The 16,923-nt window shown below is 41.3% G+C and overlaps 1 protein-coding gene across 2 annotated transcripts in view; it reads right to left on the reverse strand.

Annotated features, from left to right (window-relative positions):
• GRM8 (glutamate metabotropic receptor 8) overlaps window positions 1-16,923 on the reverse strand; it is a 1,898,542-nt gene that overhangs the window by 272,493 nt on the left and 1,609,126 nt on the right. For both annotated transcript variants that reach the window (XM_078679089.1, XM_078679093.1), the window contains exon 7: window positions 8,945-9,880. In XM_078679089.1, the coding sequence (XP_078535215.1) occupies window positions 8,945-9,880 (936 nt within the window). The remainder of the gene's footprint in view (window positions 1-8,944; window positions 9,881-16,923) is intronic.

A 16,923-nucleotide genomic window follows, 5' to 3' on the forward strand; every position in this document is an offset into this window, starting at 1 on the left:
TATTTTTCAGCTATCAATTGTGTTACCAATAGTCAGAAACCATATTGGATCCATATATACCAAGTTAAGCGTCACCTTAACTTGATGAAGTTTTACAAGAGGTCTCAAGGGGGAAGCCTGCCCATATCTGCTATTAAAGCTCTGAAGTACATTAGTAAGATGGTTAACCAATGAAATGTTATATTCCGGCAACAGATCCCAATTAAAGGCTTTCTTAAAATGGATACTCAATTACCTATACTCAGTAACATTGTTAGTTATATGTCTCCTACACAATGGTAGACCTGAAAACTATGTCCCCAAATGTAATTTGTGGCTCATCATTAATTACAATCATATTCGTAACAGAATAGGTTGGCAGTTTGCCCAAAGCTCACTGTAAGCCTATTGTAGTATGATATGAACAATAGAAGATCATCAGTACAAAATAAAGAGCAGACCTTTACTTAATTTACACAGTAAAGAATATATCTGGCAGTAATGAAAAATGTCCCCCAAATCTCAAGAGTAAAGTTTAAAGAGGACATTGACTAATATGCTGCACATTTGTTTTTTATCTTACAAATATTGAGGTCAAACATATCAACCAGCACAAGTATTGACTTCCCAATATCAACTAACACTATTTTATTAAAAAAGCAAAGGGAATTCTAGATGTATTTTTCTAACTCCACATCTACTTAACTTAAGTATTCCACTACTACTTAACTACTTAGCTCCTAGTAGTGTTGCGGACCTGTATTCGGTAGTCTGAACTCTTTGTCTGTCTGTTTTCGCGCAAACGGCTAACGGGCTAAGTTTGCACGCTATAAATCGCCTTTCATTCATTCATTCATTCATTCATATAGTGGTACTCAATATTATAGAGTCAACATAAGTGGAGGTATTAATTACAACTTCAATATTTTGGTATAAAATACCTTGTTTACCAATACAACACAGAATCTTCAAAGGGTTAATTTTATGATTCAATGTAGGCTCTTTTATAAATGAGATAAACAAGAATTTAACATAAGATGTGTAACAAATCCACCGGAATAACCACAGCAAAACATTTCCATAATGATGTTCTATGAATACCATTAAATGCTGGTGAAAAATCCACAAATGTATAATGTAACAGCAATGCATTATTGAACTTGGCTAAACTGGCAATAAGTGCAAGAACAATTGCATTATGCATTGTCAGATGGTCTTTGCTAACCCCTACCAGGTTCAATTTAATACTGTGATTAGCATTGACACAAGTATTACGTTCTATTAACATTTGGCACCCATCCTATATAAACAAAGTATGCATAGCCAGTAGGTGATAATCAGATGATCTATATGACCAACTAACAACATTTGTGGCATGCACATCACCTTACAGGATCGCCTGGTGTGGATCAAAAAATGTGTAACCTTGCTTTTACAACTAGTAGATTTCAAAAGCATGGGGGTTAGATCCCTCGGGTTGAGATTCCAAAGAATGAATTTAATCTATTATCCTTATTAAACACTGAGATTAATTCACTCCAAAGTCAATTTCCGAAATGTCCTTCATAGTGTAAATAATCTTGAAATATTGATTTAAAAATCATGGCCACCAATTTGATTCAGATTTTAAAATAGTACTAACTCAGCCATTAGCTCGTAGACCATGTAATGCCTTGTGCACCTTTACAATGAAATGCCTTGTGCATCTTCTTCAGTAACAATATTTTATCATTCAAAATTGCTATATGAAATGAAGAACTAGGGCAATTCATGAGGGCAACAGCATTTGTTGATCACATCCATACAAACATATGATGCAAGTTGACAATACTTGTTTATGTATTTGGTTGACTAACATAGCTATAAACAGATATATTTTCCATCATTATCAGCTCTCACAACCTCAATACCTACTCAGGGAACTGTAGACGTTTTTGAAAAACGAGGACAGCTATTAGCACTTTCTTGCTACTCCACTTGTCTATTTTTTTGGGTTACACAAATTGTTTTACATTAAGCCCCATGCCACAGAATACCCTTGTTAGTATTGTACTAATGTTACCTTATTTTTAATGATACAATACTTTCTAGAATTAAACAGAATTTTTGTATTTATATCAGTTTCCTCAGATGAGTCAGCAAGTTTAAACTTAGGAAAGCAATATCCAATTAAATTGTCTGCGGGTGTTGGTCACTCCCATCTTTAGCATCAATAAGAAATCAAAAAATGAGTCAACCTCCATGTAGAGTTGCGCAAATAGACTGAATTCCACATGCATACAGTGTAACCAGGAGGTCTATCACAACTCAGGCTATGACTGCAATGCAATAAAAAAAAAGGTTTGTCCGCTGTATAAAACGTATTAAACCCATGTTAATGTGGCTCAGTTATTTAATACATTTTAAAAAATCAACCATTGTTCGAATTCGCAGGATGCCTGGGTGGCTGAGGTAGGTACTTAGGCCAAACAGGGACCCTTGAGCCTCAATGTTAGGGAAAAGACAGGTTGCCTCTAGAGATAGCCCCCACTCAACCCCCTTGCTAGCTTGGCACGAGCAGCCAGGCTTATCTTCGAGCAGGGCTGGACTGGCTACCGGGCGTTTTGGTGTTCTGCCGAGCTGGGGGCTGATTTCACTGCGGTGGGGGCTGATTTTGTTGATGGTGACCTGCGTGTGCTTCGAAATAAACAAATCAAGACAAATGTTTTTCAGCACAAGCAGGTCCCCATCAACGAAATCAGCCCCCAGCTCGGCAGCACACCAAAACACCCAGTAACCAGTCTGGCCCTGTCTTCAAGGCCAATGTGTAAAGTATTTGCAATTACACTCACAGCAATCCAATGATGACACCACAAATAGACTCCACACTCGTTTCATTCAAAAACAAGTATCTATACTACTATTATAAAGAGAGAACTGTGTCCTTTGAGGCGGGTAAACTCCAGAATTACACCACCAATCACAACACCCAATACAGCATTGGAAAGGGGAGGTCCAGGAGATGGACATAGGCTATACATCACCACATCATATACATTAGGGGGGGAGGGAAGAACGTTAGAGGAAAAGTTGTCCGGGTGTATGCATAAAGTGATAGAACACGGCTTGGCGTGTGGGCGTGGCGTTAGGTAAGCGCGGCGCCATGGGCGTCTGTGTACCACGCGGCCAGGAGCGCGGAACCGACACCCGATGGAGGCGTGTGGCCGATGGCGTCAGGACATGGGACCTGCACAAAGGTAAGAGCGGCCAGGTGCGCGGGGAGGAGAAGGTTCTGAGAGGCACCACGGCCAGGGGTGCTAAGGCAATTAGGAGCAAGCCGCGGCCCCGAAAGTTACAGTTATGCCAGCTACAGTAACGTTATGCCGTGTTTGAAAGTGAAAGCAGGCATGGAGAGTAAAACACGTCAGCCCACAGTAGGAGAAACCCCTTTAAACAAGACTGTGGGTATTTATGCGCTAGATGCAAAAGGCACCCTCTTCTAGGCGAAAACCAGGCACAGCCCCTCTAACCATTATGATATGGGGGAGTGATTCTGATCTCCGGGCTGGAGGGAGGGCCCGAGTGGGGAGACGCAGAGTGCTGCTATCACTACCCACCGCTTCCACAGACACACGGCTCAAGGCAATAACATGATTTCAAATAATCCTTTTTTAGCAAAATGGCAGCCGTGGCCGATCCTGATGACACTTAGCACGGCTTTGTGCCTTTTAAGGGAAGCCGTCAGTATCTGAGCTTCACAGGCAGACCGTATCCGGGGTGCGCGATGCTGGTGAATACCTTTCAGCTCGCAAAGCCTACCCGGACAACGTCGGGACGGGCTGCTAGTATGTTTATAAAAGGATATACTATGCGACCACACAATACTAAACCAACATATTCGTCGGAGTAATACTCCCCCTGGCCTATTATTATTGAGCTAAACTAAACAATCCTACATAATCCTAATGTCGTTAATATGCCGTTCATTATGCAAGGATCAGGTACTTCACAACATAAGAATAATGCAGATCGTAATACGGCTATCTGGCGATTTATACTGTCACTGTAATGCATTGCGTAAAGCAACAACATGGTAAACTGTTTGCCCTCATAAAGCAATGCGTACAATCCCCTTTCAGGTACTCTGTTAGGAAAAAGCAATGCAACGTGTAATACAATTATCAGGCAGTTCATTATGCGAAACTAATGCAATGAGGAACACATATATTCGTCAGTTCGGTATGCAACACTAATGCAATCCATAACACACCTATCAAGCAGTTCGTTAGGCAAACTAATGCAATGGGCAAAACGGCAAAACAGGCAGTCCGTTGCGCAGGAATAAAGCAATGTGTTATACAATCATCAGATACTCCGGTATGCAGAAGTAATGCAATATGTAAGTTACTCCGGCACCGTTCACGGTGCCTCCGGCGGTCTCTCTGCCACTCGTGCTGGCTTGCGGTTAGTCTCTGGCTACAGTTGCCCCCCCACATGGGTAAGATAGAACAGAGTAAATGCAGATCGGACTCAGACCCGGTGCTGCCACTCCCTTGGCACAGAGGCCTCAATCCGACCCAAAGCAGAGGCTCGTGCTGCAGGACAGAGAGAGAGAGAGAGAGGCCGAGAGCGTCTCCCTCCGAGCCCAGGAGTCAACACACATTACCTGGGGGTGGCGCAAACCCACTCTCCTCTCCTTGTCCATCGACTTGGGCCTCCAATATAATTTCCCAGAATTTCCGGAAAATGGAAAAAACCCAGGCTGCACACTACACCCGTACTCAGAGTCAGTGAGACTCAAGGGAACTTTGGGTGCATGATAGCCAGACAACTCCTCACAAAGGTCTCAGGCTGCGCACAGCAAAAGCATGCAGCGTCGCTGAGACACACTTGATGTTCTGATGCCCATGATCACAGGGCACCACTTGCGCAGGTCTCAGCCGGTAGAAGGTACACCCACACAGCGTCGCTGAGACACATTTTATCTTCCGGTGCCCCCAATCACAGGGCACCTCCAGCGATGGTCTCAGGCTGCAAACAGCACACACACACAACTTCGCTGAGACACACTTGCTCTTGTGATGTAAACGATCACGGGCCAATCCACACGAAAGTCTAAGGCTGCCCCCAAGCACACGCACACTGTGTCGCTGAGACTTAGTTGGCTCCCCGTTACACACGTTCCCAGGACTCGGGCTAGACAGAGCACATGCACACCACATATCTGAGTCTCGTTTGGAACTCCAGTGCACGACTTGCGAAGGTCTCAGGCTAGACAGAGCACACGCACCCACACTGTATCTGCGAGTCTTCTCTGGAAACTTTTGTGTTCCTGTGTTTCCAAACAGGGGACCAGCTCACATCGGGCCCTTGGGAATAGTTACTTCAGGACACAGCACACAGCAAAGTCCTTCAAGCAGGGGGACACTGCACACAGCAAAGTCCCTACCGCCTTTCTTTAGTTGAAACAGCAAACTGCAGGCCAGCCCCAGATCACACAGCAAGAGCAGTCCTATCTAACAGTCTCTTCAGTTGCTTCTTCCTTGGCAAAGGTTCCTCTTGATCCACAAAGTAGCTCCAGTCTTGTTCACACTTGATCAAGCTATTCTCCAAACTTCAGGGGCTTCAGCTCGCATAGTTAAACCCCTCAATGGCTTTGAAGTCTTTGTGTTACAGGGGGCACTGACCCCTGCTCAAACCAGTTCTGGGTGCCTCCCTACCAGTGACACCTTCTTCCTTTGATTAGTGGGGGTCTGGAGTCTCAATCACTCAGCAGGATATGGGACAATTGTTTTATAGCACCAGCCCAGGCCTCTTCACCTCTAGGCCTACTCCACCCCCTGCAGACTCCAGATGCAGGTCAGCCTGTGCTGTGTCACCTCCTCCCCTGGGTCAAGACGTTCCCGGATCCTATCGCTTTCAAATCCAGCCAGTCAATCCCCAACCAGACAGAGACACACAGAAATGTTTAAACCACAAAAACTCAGCCACTTCTGAAAGAGTGGCTTACAAACACATAATGCAAAAACCATCTTTATAAAAAAGATGTGTTATTGCAGCGTGAGTTCAGGCACACTAAACTTCACCTTTCCATCTTAAGCCTTTGGGAATTTAGGCTGGCAAACACATTACACAGCCTTTCCATTCTAGTCTAATGTGCAAGATGCCCTTTAGGCAGTGAAAACGAAATAGAGATGATTTCACTGCCAGGACAGTGTACACACCTTGGTACATGTCCCACCTTTCACATGCACTGCACCCTTTCCAGGGGGTAGCCTAGACCTACCATAGGGGTGCCTGATGTGTATGGAGAGGGAGGGGCAGGGTCTGGTAATGCATGCACTTATCAGAGCAACATGGCAGTTTAGAAAACTGCTCGCATAATGGACAGCCAATCTCCATTACACTTTTCACAGGGAGCACTTGCACTCTGAAACAGTTTAGCAGTGGCAAAGTGTCCAAAGCATCTAAGTTGGCAACACAGTATCCATCACAGTACCAAAAATAGAGGAGGTAGAGGCAAAAATTTAGAGGTGATCACGCCAAAAAATGCCAGGCCTAACACGTGTCAAAAAAAAGGTCTAGGGGAAAAGCAAAAAGTTTAGGGATCTTTAGCCAAAAAGGGCCAAGTCCCACAGCCATCTTATAATTAAATATTTAAAGTTCAATCTGTTTTTTGTTTTGTGTTAATGTCGATCAGTCGTACCGTTCATGCACCTTGCTATAAGAATAAGACTTATTCAAACAAATAACTAACTTCAATAGAAATGTTTATAACCAAATATAAAACCGACAATATTTCAAGCGAGCATCTTCCATGAGGTGCTATATTCCTCTTTGTTCACCTCATCACTTATAACTCATAGAGAGCTTCCCCTTAGACACAGCTCTACAGTGCCTGGATACAGCCCTGGTCCGTGCAGGTAATGGCGGTGGGGCGGTGAGGCCAAGGAGGGGGATTCTGACTGACGATGCAGAGGGAAAATTAATTATTTATTTAATATTCCCTCTGCATAGTTCCTTGAAATCCCCCTCACCTCTCCCCACTGATGTTACCTGCACAGTCCGCGGCTGCCTGGATAGCAACTAAACTTGTGTTTCTTATGCAGATGAGGACAGTCCTTGTATTATGAGATCTTCTAATGAGCACTTACTTTGATGAGGATAGTTCAAGCGTATTACTTTTCTCTACAATGCCGGGTTTTTTCTTAGGCTTGTGTTTTCTAGGCACCTTTACTGGGCAGACGCCATACCCCAGAACATGAACAGAGGCCTTGAAGGACTTCAGCTGATCATATGTGGGAGAAGTTTCAAACTCCACCTTTGTGACTTCATTGTTCGACTGAGATAGAATAGAGGCAAATGAAACACGTTTTATACCCTATCTGGTAAGAAAACTATCGCAAGGAAAGATTGTAATATTAAATACAGTTAACAGGTGGTAGTTCCAAATGTCATTTTTTTCTATCTTTTTATGCTCCTCCTCAACTCCCAATTTAAAAAACGGTTAGAGAAAATACAGACCCTTATTAATAAGACATATCAGTGTATGGCACCCATTTTTTACTGACCAATAAAATTGTTTATAACTTAAGGGGAGTATTAATTGTCTTCAGTACTCATGTTCCATTTTCATGTTGCCATTTTTTTAACTGACCTCAGTCAGATTTTGGAAGCCTTTCCTGTTGCCATTTAGTACATTAGCTTGTTCAATCTTCAATTTATGTAAAGAAAAATATATACCTATGCAAACCAGGAATGTGCAAATGAGTGCCTAAAATAGCTATTGCGTGCATATGTCTTAGCAAATCATATACATTTCAATATGTAAATGTAAATGTATTTCGATTTATATAGCGCACTAATCACCCAGGGGTCTCAAGGCGCTTGCTTAGGGAACCCGTCCTGGTATTCCCCTGTGAGATACCCCGGCAGGGTATTCACAAGGTGAAAGCCAGGCATCCCGCCACGATGGGCTGTAGTGGAGATTAAGCAAGCTATTGCCCAGAGTCGCAGAGTGTGACCCCGTGAGTCAAGTAGGCACCGGAGCGAGAATTGTCGAGTCTGTGGAATTTTTGAGCCCGAGACCCGCTGAGGCGGGGAATCAAACCCTGGTCCACGGCTGATCTCTGCTTCCGGGTCTGCCGCCTCTAACCACTGAGCCACGCTTCTCCTGTTCAATAATGCATTAACTTTTATGAATTGAAATGTACACCACTTTATCACAGAATTCTCTAAAGCAATGATTTAACAATTCGTATTTCACCAAAGAATTGTCATGTTGTAAAAGTGATAATATAATACCTTATGAATATTGCTCCTGATTTTATTGATGGGTGTGCAAAATAATATAATGCTTTTCTTGTGAAATGATGCTAAATTCCATAAACATTTTGAGAAATGACACTATTTTAGCATAATGTGGTTTGGCAGTATATCTCATCACTTTATTTAGAAGGACACGCACCTCGCATAAAAGAAAGTGTTTTTGTGCTTTCTGCTGAAATCTTGCAAGATATTTCTGTAAGAAGTGCACGGTTAAAAGAAGTGTGTGAACTCACGTAATCCAAAATGACAAGAACTTTCACAAATGTTCTGTGTTGCATGAAGTTTGAGGATTTCATGAAATTGACAGGCATATTTAAAATTTCACCTGGTTAAAATGTTATCACCTTTGACCCAATACGATGCACATTCAACTCATTATCAATACATTATAAACCATGTTACATAGTTAAAAAAAAACTCAAGATTAAACTCCATGTCCCTTTCCTTGTGGAGCAGTTACTCATATTCATAACCGATTCCAAACGAATTATGTTCATACATCACATAATACCTTTTGGATCATTTAACTACCCCATCCATTCAGCATCTAAATGTAAATGTTGCAGGACTCAAGACGAAAATTAAAAGCCAATTAATCCATAAGAAAAACCCATTAGATTAACTAAAAACAAATACAATAGTTAGGACGAACACTTACCCTTTCGGCTGATTGTGCTGTACCAAAAAATATAGGAATAAAGGCTAACCAAATGATGCAGGTGGTATACATAGTAAATCCAATTGGTTTTGCTTCGTTGAAGGTCTCAGGCACTCCTCGTGTTTTGATCGCATAAACAGTACACGTGACCATCAACAAAATACTATATCCAAGGGAACAGATGAGAGAAAGATCTGAAATGTCACATTTGAGAACTCCCCGTGCATTTTCAGGATCAATGGTCCTCTGTTCTATGTAGTCTACAAAAACATGTGGGTGATCCACTATGAACCAGATGAAGACTCCCATCAGCTGGACGGAAATGAGGCTGAAGGTGATAACCAGTTGGGAAGCTGGGCTGATGAACCTTGGGGCGGTAACAGATTTTTTGCCTTGCTCGAATATTCGGTGTATTCGATTTGTCTTGGTCAGCAGGGCGGCGTAACTGAAACACATGCCAAGCCCTAGGAAAATCCGCCGCAAAGAACACACTACAATGTCTGGCGTTCCAATCATTAAAAAGGTTATTGAGTAACAAAGAAAAATCCCTGTCAGAAGCACGTAACTAAGTTCGCGCCCAGAAGCCCTTACGATAGGCGTGTCATTGTAGCGCACAAAGGTCACAATGACAAAAGTGGTCGCCACAATTCCGAGTATGGATATGAATACTGGCACAACGGCCCAGGGAGAGTGCCACTCGAGTTTGATTATGGGAATATCCTGGCAACCTGTCCGGTTTTTGTTGGGTCTCTTATCTGCTGAGCAGAGGTCACAGGTCAGCTCGTCGAGTTGGTACTGATACCCTTCACAGCGATCACAGTTCCAGCAGCAAGGTACACCTTTGACTGGTTTCTTCCTTTCTCCGGGTTTGCATGGAAGACTGCAGACCGATGTGGGATGGATGTGTTCTCTGCTATTCCACAGCATTTCATCTACCTGTGTGGGTGAGAGAAAATAATTAGACGCCATTTTATGACTATTTACCAATGCCAATATTCAAGATGCATGTTAGGTTTCCTCTCGTACTTCAGTGTACGATGACGCAGCAAAAAACGTTAACCATAAACATAAACCCAGCTTTTTTCCCTCAGACTTGCTTGATGAACATGTACAATGACTGGGCTGAGTAAATAAATCATTCCTACGGTTGGCCTGCTGAGCATCATTAGTTTCCATTTACACATTACTGCTGGCCAGACTCACATCTGCTTCAAGGATTTAGTGACTCCATCCAATTGAGGATTAAAATCGATCAACCAGATAAAGATTGATATACTTGGTAATCAAAAGAAATAAAGATGTCAACCATTTACTGACATTTTATTCCCACATATATATACTGTCATTTGGAGGCAATTACTGATGGGACAAAAGGAAAAAAAATGTGAATCGATCAACCCTGTAAAATTGGAGTTGACTAGGAAATGATTTTCTGTCCAAGAAAGGAATGATTGTAATTCAGAGAAAGAAGATGATTTGCAGGTTTTCGGTATAATTGTATAACACTGTCACAACATATATCTTACATTTTAAAGACTCGCAATTCACTTCTTTTTTTTCTGAGTCTCATCTAGTACGGACCAGGGGGAAATGTGCAAGCTGGTAATGTGCAAATACACTGTGCAACTGTTGCAGAGCGACCAAAGCAAGGTGTTTACATCTGCCTCTTAACATATGAATGCACACCTATATATGTGGAAAGATGCAAGCATGCAGCTGCTTGCGTTTCAGGCCTGGAACGCTAACGTTCATGCATGCAGTGTATGTGGGTTGAAGGATGACATTCTCTTTCCTGATTTGAGGTTAGCAACGTCGTCTTCTTCATTTCCCTGCATGTGCCCTTTAGGTCCAGTTGGGCAACTCTGAAGTTAGTTTGAAAACATGTCCTTGTTAGATTTTACACTCCTTGCAATGAAGGGGGCATGCTAAGTTTCCTTCACGAAGTCAAAGTCAAACAATTTCGAACTCTAGCAAAGGTCTTTGAAAATATTAAAGGCCAATCAAATACTGCGAAGACCAACACATAAACTGTGACATATGATACCTGTAAGGGAGAAATACCCCAACAAAGTGTGCAGCTATGCTATCCCTGCCTACATACAAACTGGTAACTAAGGGAGGGAGAGCCTTCTCTGTGTTAGTCCCTCAGCTGTGGAATGCACTACCTGAGCCGCTGCGCAGGGAAGAGAATCTCCTACGCTTTAGACGGGTGTTAAAAACATTGCTGTTTAGCAGATCCATGAGTGCTATATAGACTAGTGGATGCCTCGTCTGCTTTTGCTAAGTTATTGTTCTTACCATCGATTTCCGAGCGCCTAGAGACCTGTAGGTGATTGGGCGCGCTACAAATCAAAAATAACAATAACAATAACAATATCATCCAATGGGAACAGCTTGTGGGGTGGTTGATCCTCAGGCACCTTTTCATACATCAACTGGTGGTCCTCATGCCCACCATTTTGATATATCTTGACAGGCTGGCTGGAAAGTTGCTCTCCCCCTCCGCCGAGGCCCTCATAGTGGTAGCATATTTCTAGGCCCAGATGCACACTTGGGGCTGCTTATTGGCCTCTCTGTGTAAATTAGGGATTCATGTACTAACAAGTGGCGCACCACAGCACAGCAAGTAAAGTTGCTGTGCTACGTTACTTCACCTAGACGGAGCAAAACTGCATCACATCTTCAAAGAAATGGCATTGCTGTCTCCATACGCTAACACACTGACGCTACCTAGCACCAACACAGGGCATCTTGTGCCATAGTGCAAGGGTGTCTACGTTGGGGTCAGGATAGTTTTTGCATAGTAGGGAGAATCAGCCGGGAACGAAGATATATGTGATGATCTTATTACTGCTCATTTGCAACCTTAAAGTGGTTTTACAAACGAAGCTATTAGAAGTTTGTAAAAGTCTCTATGTTTTTTGGTTAGTTTCAAAATGCATTTTGTGACGTCATACTTTCTAAGCACCAACTTATCAGTCATGAAAGGAAAGGCACACGTTTGGGCAGTAACACCAAATCATGTAGGAAGAAATGTAAAACAAGCATGGAAAAGCGAGAGCACTATTGATGCCAACGGACTGAAGGGAGGACAAAGCAAGCCTTTTCTTAAACATTACTGTTCATTCAATTCTGGTAACCCAAAGCCCTATTCACAGGTTGGTCACCAAAAGAATGTAAAGAAATAAAAGTGCATTGCATTTAATACATGTAAAATGCCCTAAGCCCTTCAGATATGGCAGATAGGCATATATGTGCAAGAGTTTTTCGTATTTCACGTGCTACACAGTACTCACAGATCTGTCCTTTTGAAACATACGCACTTTAATACAGATATTAGGATGCTTTTAGAATTCAGCTTCAGGTTCTAAATAAAAAAAACCTCTTCAAACACATTTTTCCCTTTTGTTGGTGAAAGTATCTTTTTAAATCTTGGTGGCCTATGTAATGATAATATTCCTCATATTCCAGTTATCACCAGAATATAAACTATTATTGTTATACACATTTTACATGTGGCTTTAGGCAAATATTTTCTTATTTCACATTGAGGCCTGCAGTGCAAATAACAAGAGGTCTCTAATTTTCACATTAGAGTCTTGTTCTGACAGCTGTATTGAGAAAATGATGTAGCTCTTCTGTAATATGATATTACAATCAAGTTGCGTCATCTCAATGCCTGCTACTTGAGCGAGCAAACAGTGTAAAAAGCTGTTCAAGGATTTGCCAGATATTTCTTTGCTTGTATGGGAATGGATTTATCAACATTTTTTAAGTCTGGGCACCTGGAAGCTGCTAAATGCCTCCCCATGTATGTTCTTGGATTGAAGTGTAGGCATACATCACCCACATGAGTGACTCCAAAATATGTCTTCACGGAAACTCATGGGAGTCCTGAACTGCTGTGGGCAAATCTTCCGGTCGCCACATATCAAAATACATCCTTTGGCATGCTATAACATCTTCTTTTAACATTAGCTAACTCACATATATGTAGTGGCGTGGTACATAAAAGGCCTGGTTGCATAACGGCCAATCATGCTCAATGTGGAGTTTGCATGTCGCCATAGTAATAAGATGGAAACATATTATTTTATTCTTTTGAGTGGATCAACCTTTCCCTTGAGTAAACGTTTGCTTTCAATTGAAAAGTCTTACTTTTACAAGTTGACAAAGGAAAGGTCTGGAGAAATCATCTTCCCTGCATGCCTCTGTAGCCACAATGTTCTACCCTGCTGGAGGATTTCAACTTCCACTTTGAAGACTTAGGGCCCGATTCACAGAACTAACTTAAGACAAAATATATGATTGCAAGGGAAGGGATTTTTGGTGTCTCAGATAAACAATGGGCGCTCTACCATGTGTGGACGCTATAGTAATAGGGTGGACTGAGTGGGCAAGGTGCAACAGGCGAGCGGAGAAGACCCCCAAACCGCTCAACAGTATGTTACTAGGAGCTACCATACGAAAACAGCTACTAACAGTAATGTCTATGCACACCTGAACAGAAATATTTCACAGTCATATACGGTATGTAACACAAAAAAGGGGAAAAGCCAAAGTTAAACATCAAATACGACGCGATGAAGCTTTGAGAAGGTTTAATGGTTCCACAACCAGCCGACACGTGTTTCATCACATGGGAACAATGTCTTCGCGACTCTTCAGGGCTGTCACTTTGTTAAATAGGTCAAAAGGTCGCTCCACCGGTGTTATTTCCGACCCAGCAAGGCCCGTGACCATATGGGTAAGTTTCCCCAGAGCGCGTGATTCTCGTCAGGGTAATTGAAACGTGCTGAAAGGGGTCGGGTCACACCCCTGTGCCCTAGTCAGTTCTTGCGTCTATTTGTGGCGAGTGAGCTCCGGTTAGTGGATAGAAGGGTTTGTATACCGGGAGCGGATCTGGTCCATTCACCACAGGCGCGGATAAGCACCTCGTGGTTCCGTTATTTGAATCATGTTGAGCAGAGCGTCTAACTTCGAGCACTCCCGGGTCGCGGTGTTCCAAGTTCCTTCACTGTGGTAAATGGACCAGATCCGCTCACGGGATACAAACCCTTCTATCCACTAACCGGAGCTCACTCGCCACAAATAGACGCAAGAACTGACTAGTGCACAGGGGTGTGACCCGACCCCTTGCAGCACGTTTCAATTACCCTGACGAGAATCACGCGCTCTGGGGAAACTTACCCATATGGTCACGGGCCCTGCCGGGTCGGAAATAACACCGGTGGAGCGACCTTTTGACCTATTTACCAAAGTGACAGCCCTGAAGAGTCGCGTAGACATTGTTCCCACGCGACAAAACACGTGTCGGCTGGTTGTGGAACCATTAAACCTTCTCAAAGCTTCATTGCGTCGTATTTGATGTTTAACTTTGGCTTTTCCCCTTTTTTGTGTTACATACCGTACACAACTGTGAAATATTTCTGTTCAGGTGTGCATAGGCATTACTGTTAGTAACTTAAGACAAAATCCTAAACTTACTACCATTTTGGTATTCACAGAAGGCACTTACTCATTTTGGTATTCACAGAAGGCACTTACTCATTTCGGTATACACAGAAGTTAGGAGTCCTAACTTTAAGACTCCTAAATGCCTTCTGTGAATACCGAAAGTCTTAAAATTAGCATGTATCTCAGTTTTGGAGTAGTAAAGTTAGTACTCCTAACTTTAGGACTCCTAAATGCCTTCTGTAAATACCGAAAGTCTTAAAATTAGTATTTTTCCCAGTTTAGGAGTAGTAAAGTTAGGACCCCTAACTTTAGGACTCCTAAAGGCCTTCTGTGAATATTGGAAGTCTTAAAGTTAGGAGTTTTCTCAGTTTAGTTGTAGTAAAGTTAGAACGCCTAACTTTAGGACATTACCATGCTACATACCTTTTGATTCTATCTCAGAAACATCAACAAGACCTAGTGAGAGGCGTCTACATTTTTTCAGCATATTCTTAAAGGAGTCTTCTTCAGCTGACATAATTTGATGTCCATGATTTAATATTATTTAATATAAACTTTACATGTAATACTGACCAATCTTAAATGCATTCTTAGAAGTAGCCCCGGAAAGTCTTGCCATAACCTAACCCATTTGTTTCAAATGAACATTGTTGCTGATTATATCTTGGTTGTGCACTTTGGTCCAGTACTTAATTCCATATATTAGAAGACTTAGCACTTTTATCTCATAGTTGTTTTAGCATGGCAATTGATTTATGAGTTAGTTTGCAATCAATTTTACCCAAGGCATTTGCACCAATGTGTGTATACCCGAATATGAGGGCCACATGTTGATCATAATTTAAATTTCAAGAAAAAGTTACCCCCAGGCACTTTGGGGCAGATTTACAAGCCCCTTGCGCCACTTTTGCGTAATTTTCCCCATTATAAAAATGGCGCAGATATGGCGCAAGGGGCTTATAAATCCGCCCCTATGTATTTCTTATTTTTAACTTCTACGGGTATCATCTCCAAATGGAGCTGTGCTTACTTTTTATTTTTTGAAAGACCATTATTTTAGTCTTTGACATGTCGGTTTTTATGTGTAAAGTCTTGAAGTATACTATCATCAGAAAAGATAATGCTTTGAATATGTTTGTTATGATATTGGAAGAAAATACCAGGCTAATAGCGGTGCTTCAGGGTAATGAGATATTTTTTATGCAGAATAACAGTGGAGCTAAAAAATATACTTGCCACAAGCCATCAGAAGTTCCAATCTTCCTAGTTAAGATCTAATTTTCACGTAATTGTTCTTGAGTTCATGAATCTTTATGTAATACTCTTACCAATTTCAACCATCCTGCCAGTATACACCAGTTCCAACTCTTTTTTTCTTAATGTATTCTCACCGATTGACTCAAATGTGCATGACAGGCTGATCAAATCCACATATAAAAGAACTCTTTTTTGCTTCATATATTTTTCAGCTAGCAACCTTAAAGTAAGACATTCATCAATAGTTGAATGTTTAGATCTAAAACCAATTCAATTTTTGGTAAGATTTCAGTTGTTTCTAACAAGTCTTCTAAATGAGATATAACATGCAAAATGTTATCCTCATATTTAATTATTACAATTTCAATAATATTTTACTTAAATTATTAGACTTTTTGATAAATAATTGTATTCATTTTATTTTTTGACTTCTAGATAGTAACACTGTTTGGTGCTGCCTTAAATACATGAATTCACTTTTCTCAGAGAGGACCTTATTTCTACAGCTTTTCTCATATTCCGAACTGCAGTCGTTTTCGAAAAAGCTAAAGTAACTTCTTATAATATATTGTAAAAAAAATACAATTTTTGCACATTATATAAAGATATTGCAAGCCATCCTGGAGGTCCATAAACCCTATAAATAAACTCGGCCTCCAACCTCATTCCTCTATATAACCATAGAACTCCTCAGTGACTTGCATATAGGTCTAATATACGATGATATATACTTTTTCCATATATAATGTTAACCAGGACTCCTAAGTAAGTCATCTTCAATTCTCACATTTGTTGTTAGCCCTTGTACCCTAAAGAAAATATTTAGATCTACCAAATATATTTATTTGATAATAATCATATATCAATACACATATATACTTAACATATGCAAATTGATGGAAACTTAAAAGCACAACATGAGGTTAAGTATTATTATACATTCAATGATGATTCTGTGAGATCCATACAACAACACTGAAACAATAACATTTGCGTTATAAAGGTGAAATAATGACCTTCAAGCTATAGTGACTGAAGGTAATAAAGACTTCTAGTAATTCAAGAATATCTTTTTAGAAAATCCTCCTTCTCTGGTGGGTTATATGATGAAGAAATATGTTTGTACTCATTCCTAATTTGCAGATTCAGTCCAGATTGAGAGGGAGTGAAGTCCAGAGTTTGGGACCACATCAAGACAAGGATGGATTAAAGCCTTCTACTCTGTGGGTCTTCTACACAAGGAGGTATTTGCAGCACAAGTACTT

Source organism: Lissotriton helveticus, chromosome 1_1 (genome assembly GCF_964261635.1).
Source record: "Lissotriton helveticus chromosome 1_1, aLisHel1.1, whole genome shotgun sequence".
NCBI lineage: Eukaryota > Metazoa > Chordata > Amphibia > Caudata > Salamandridae > Lissotriton > Lissotriton helveticus.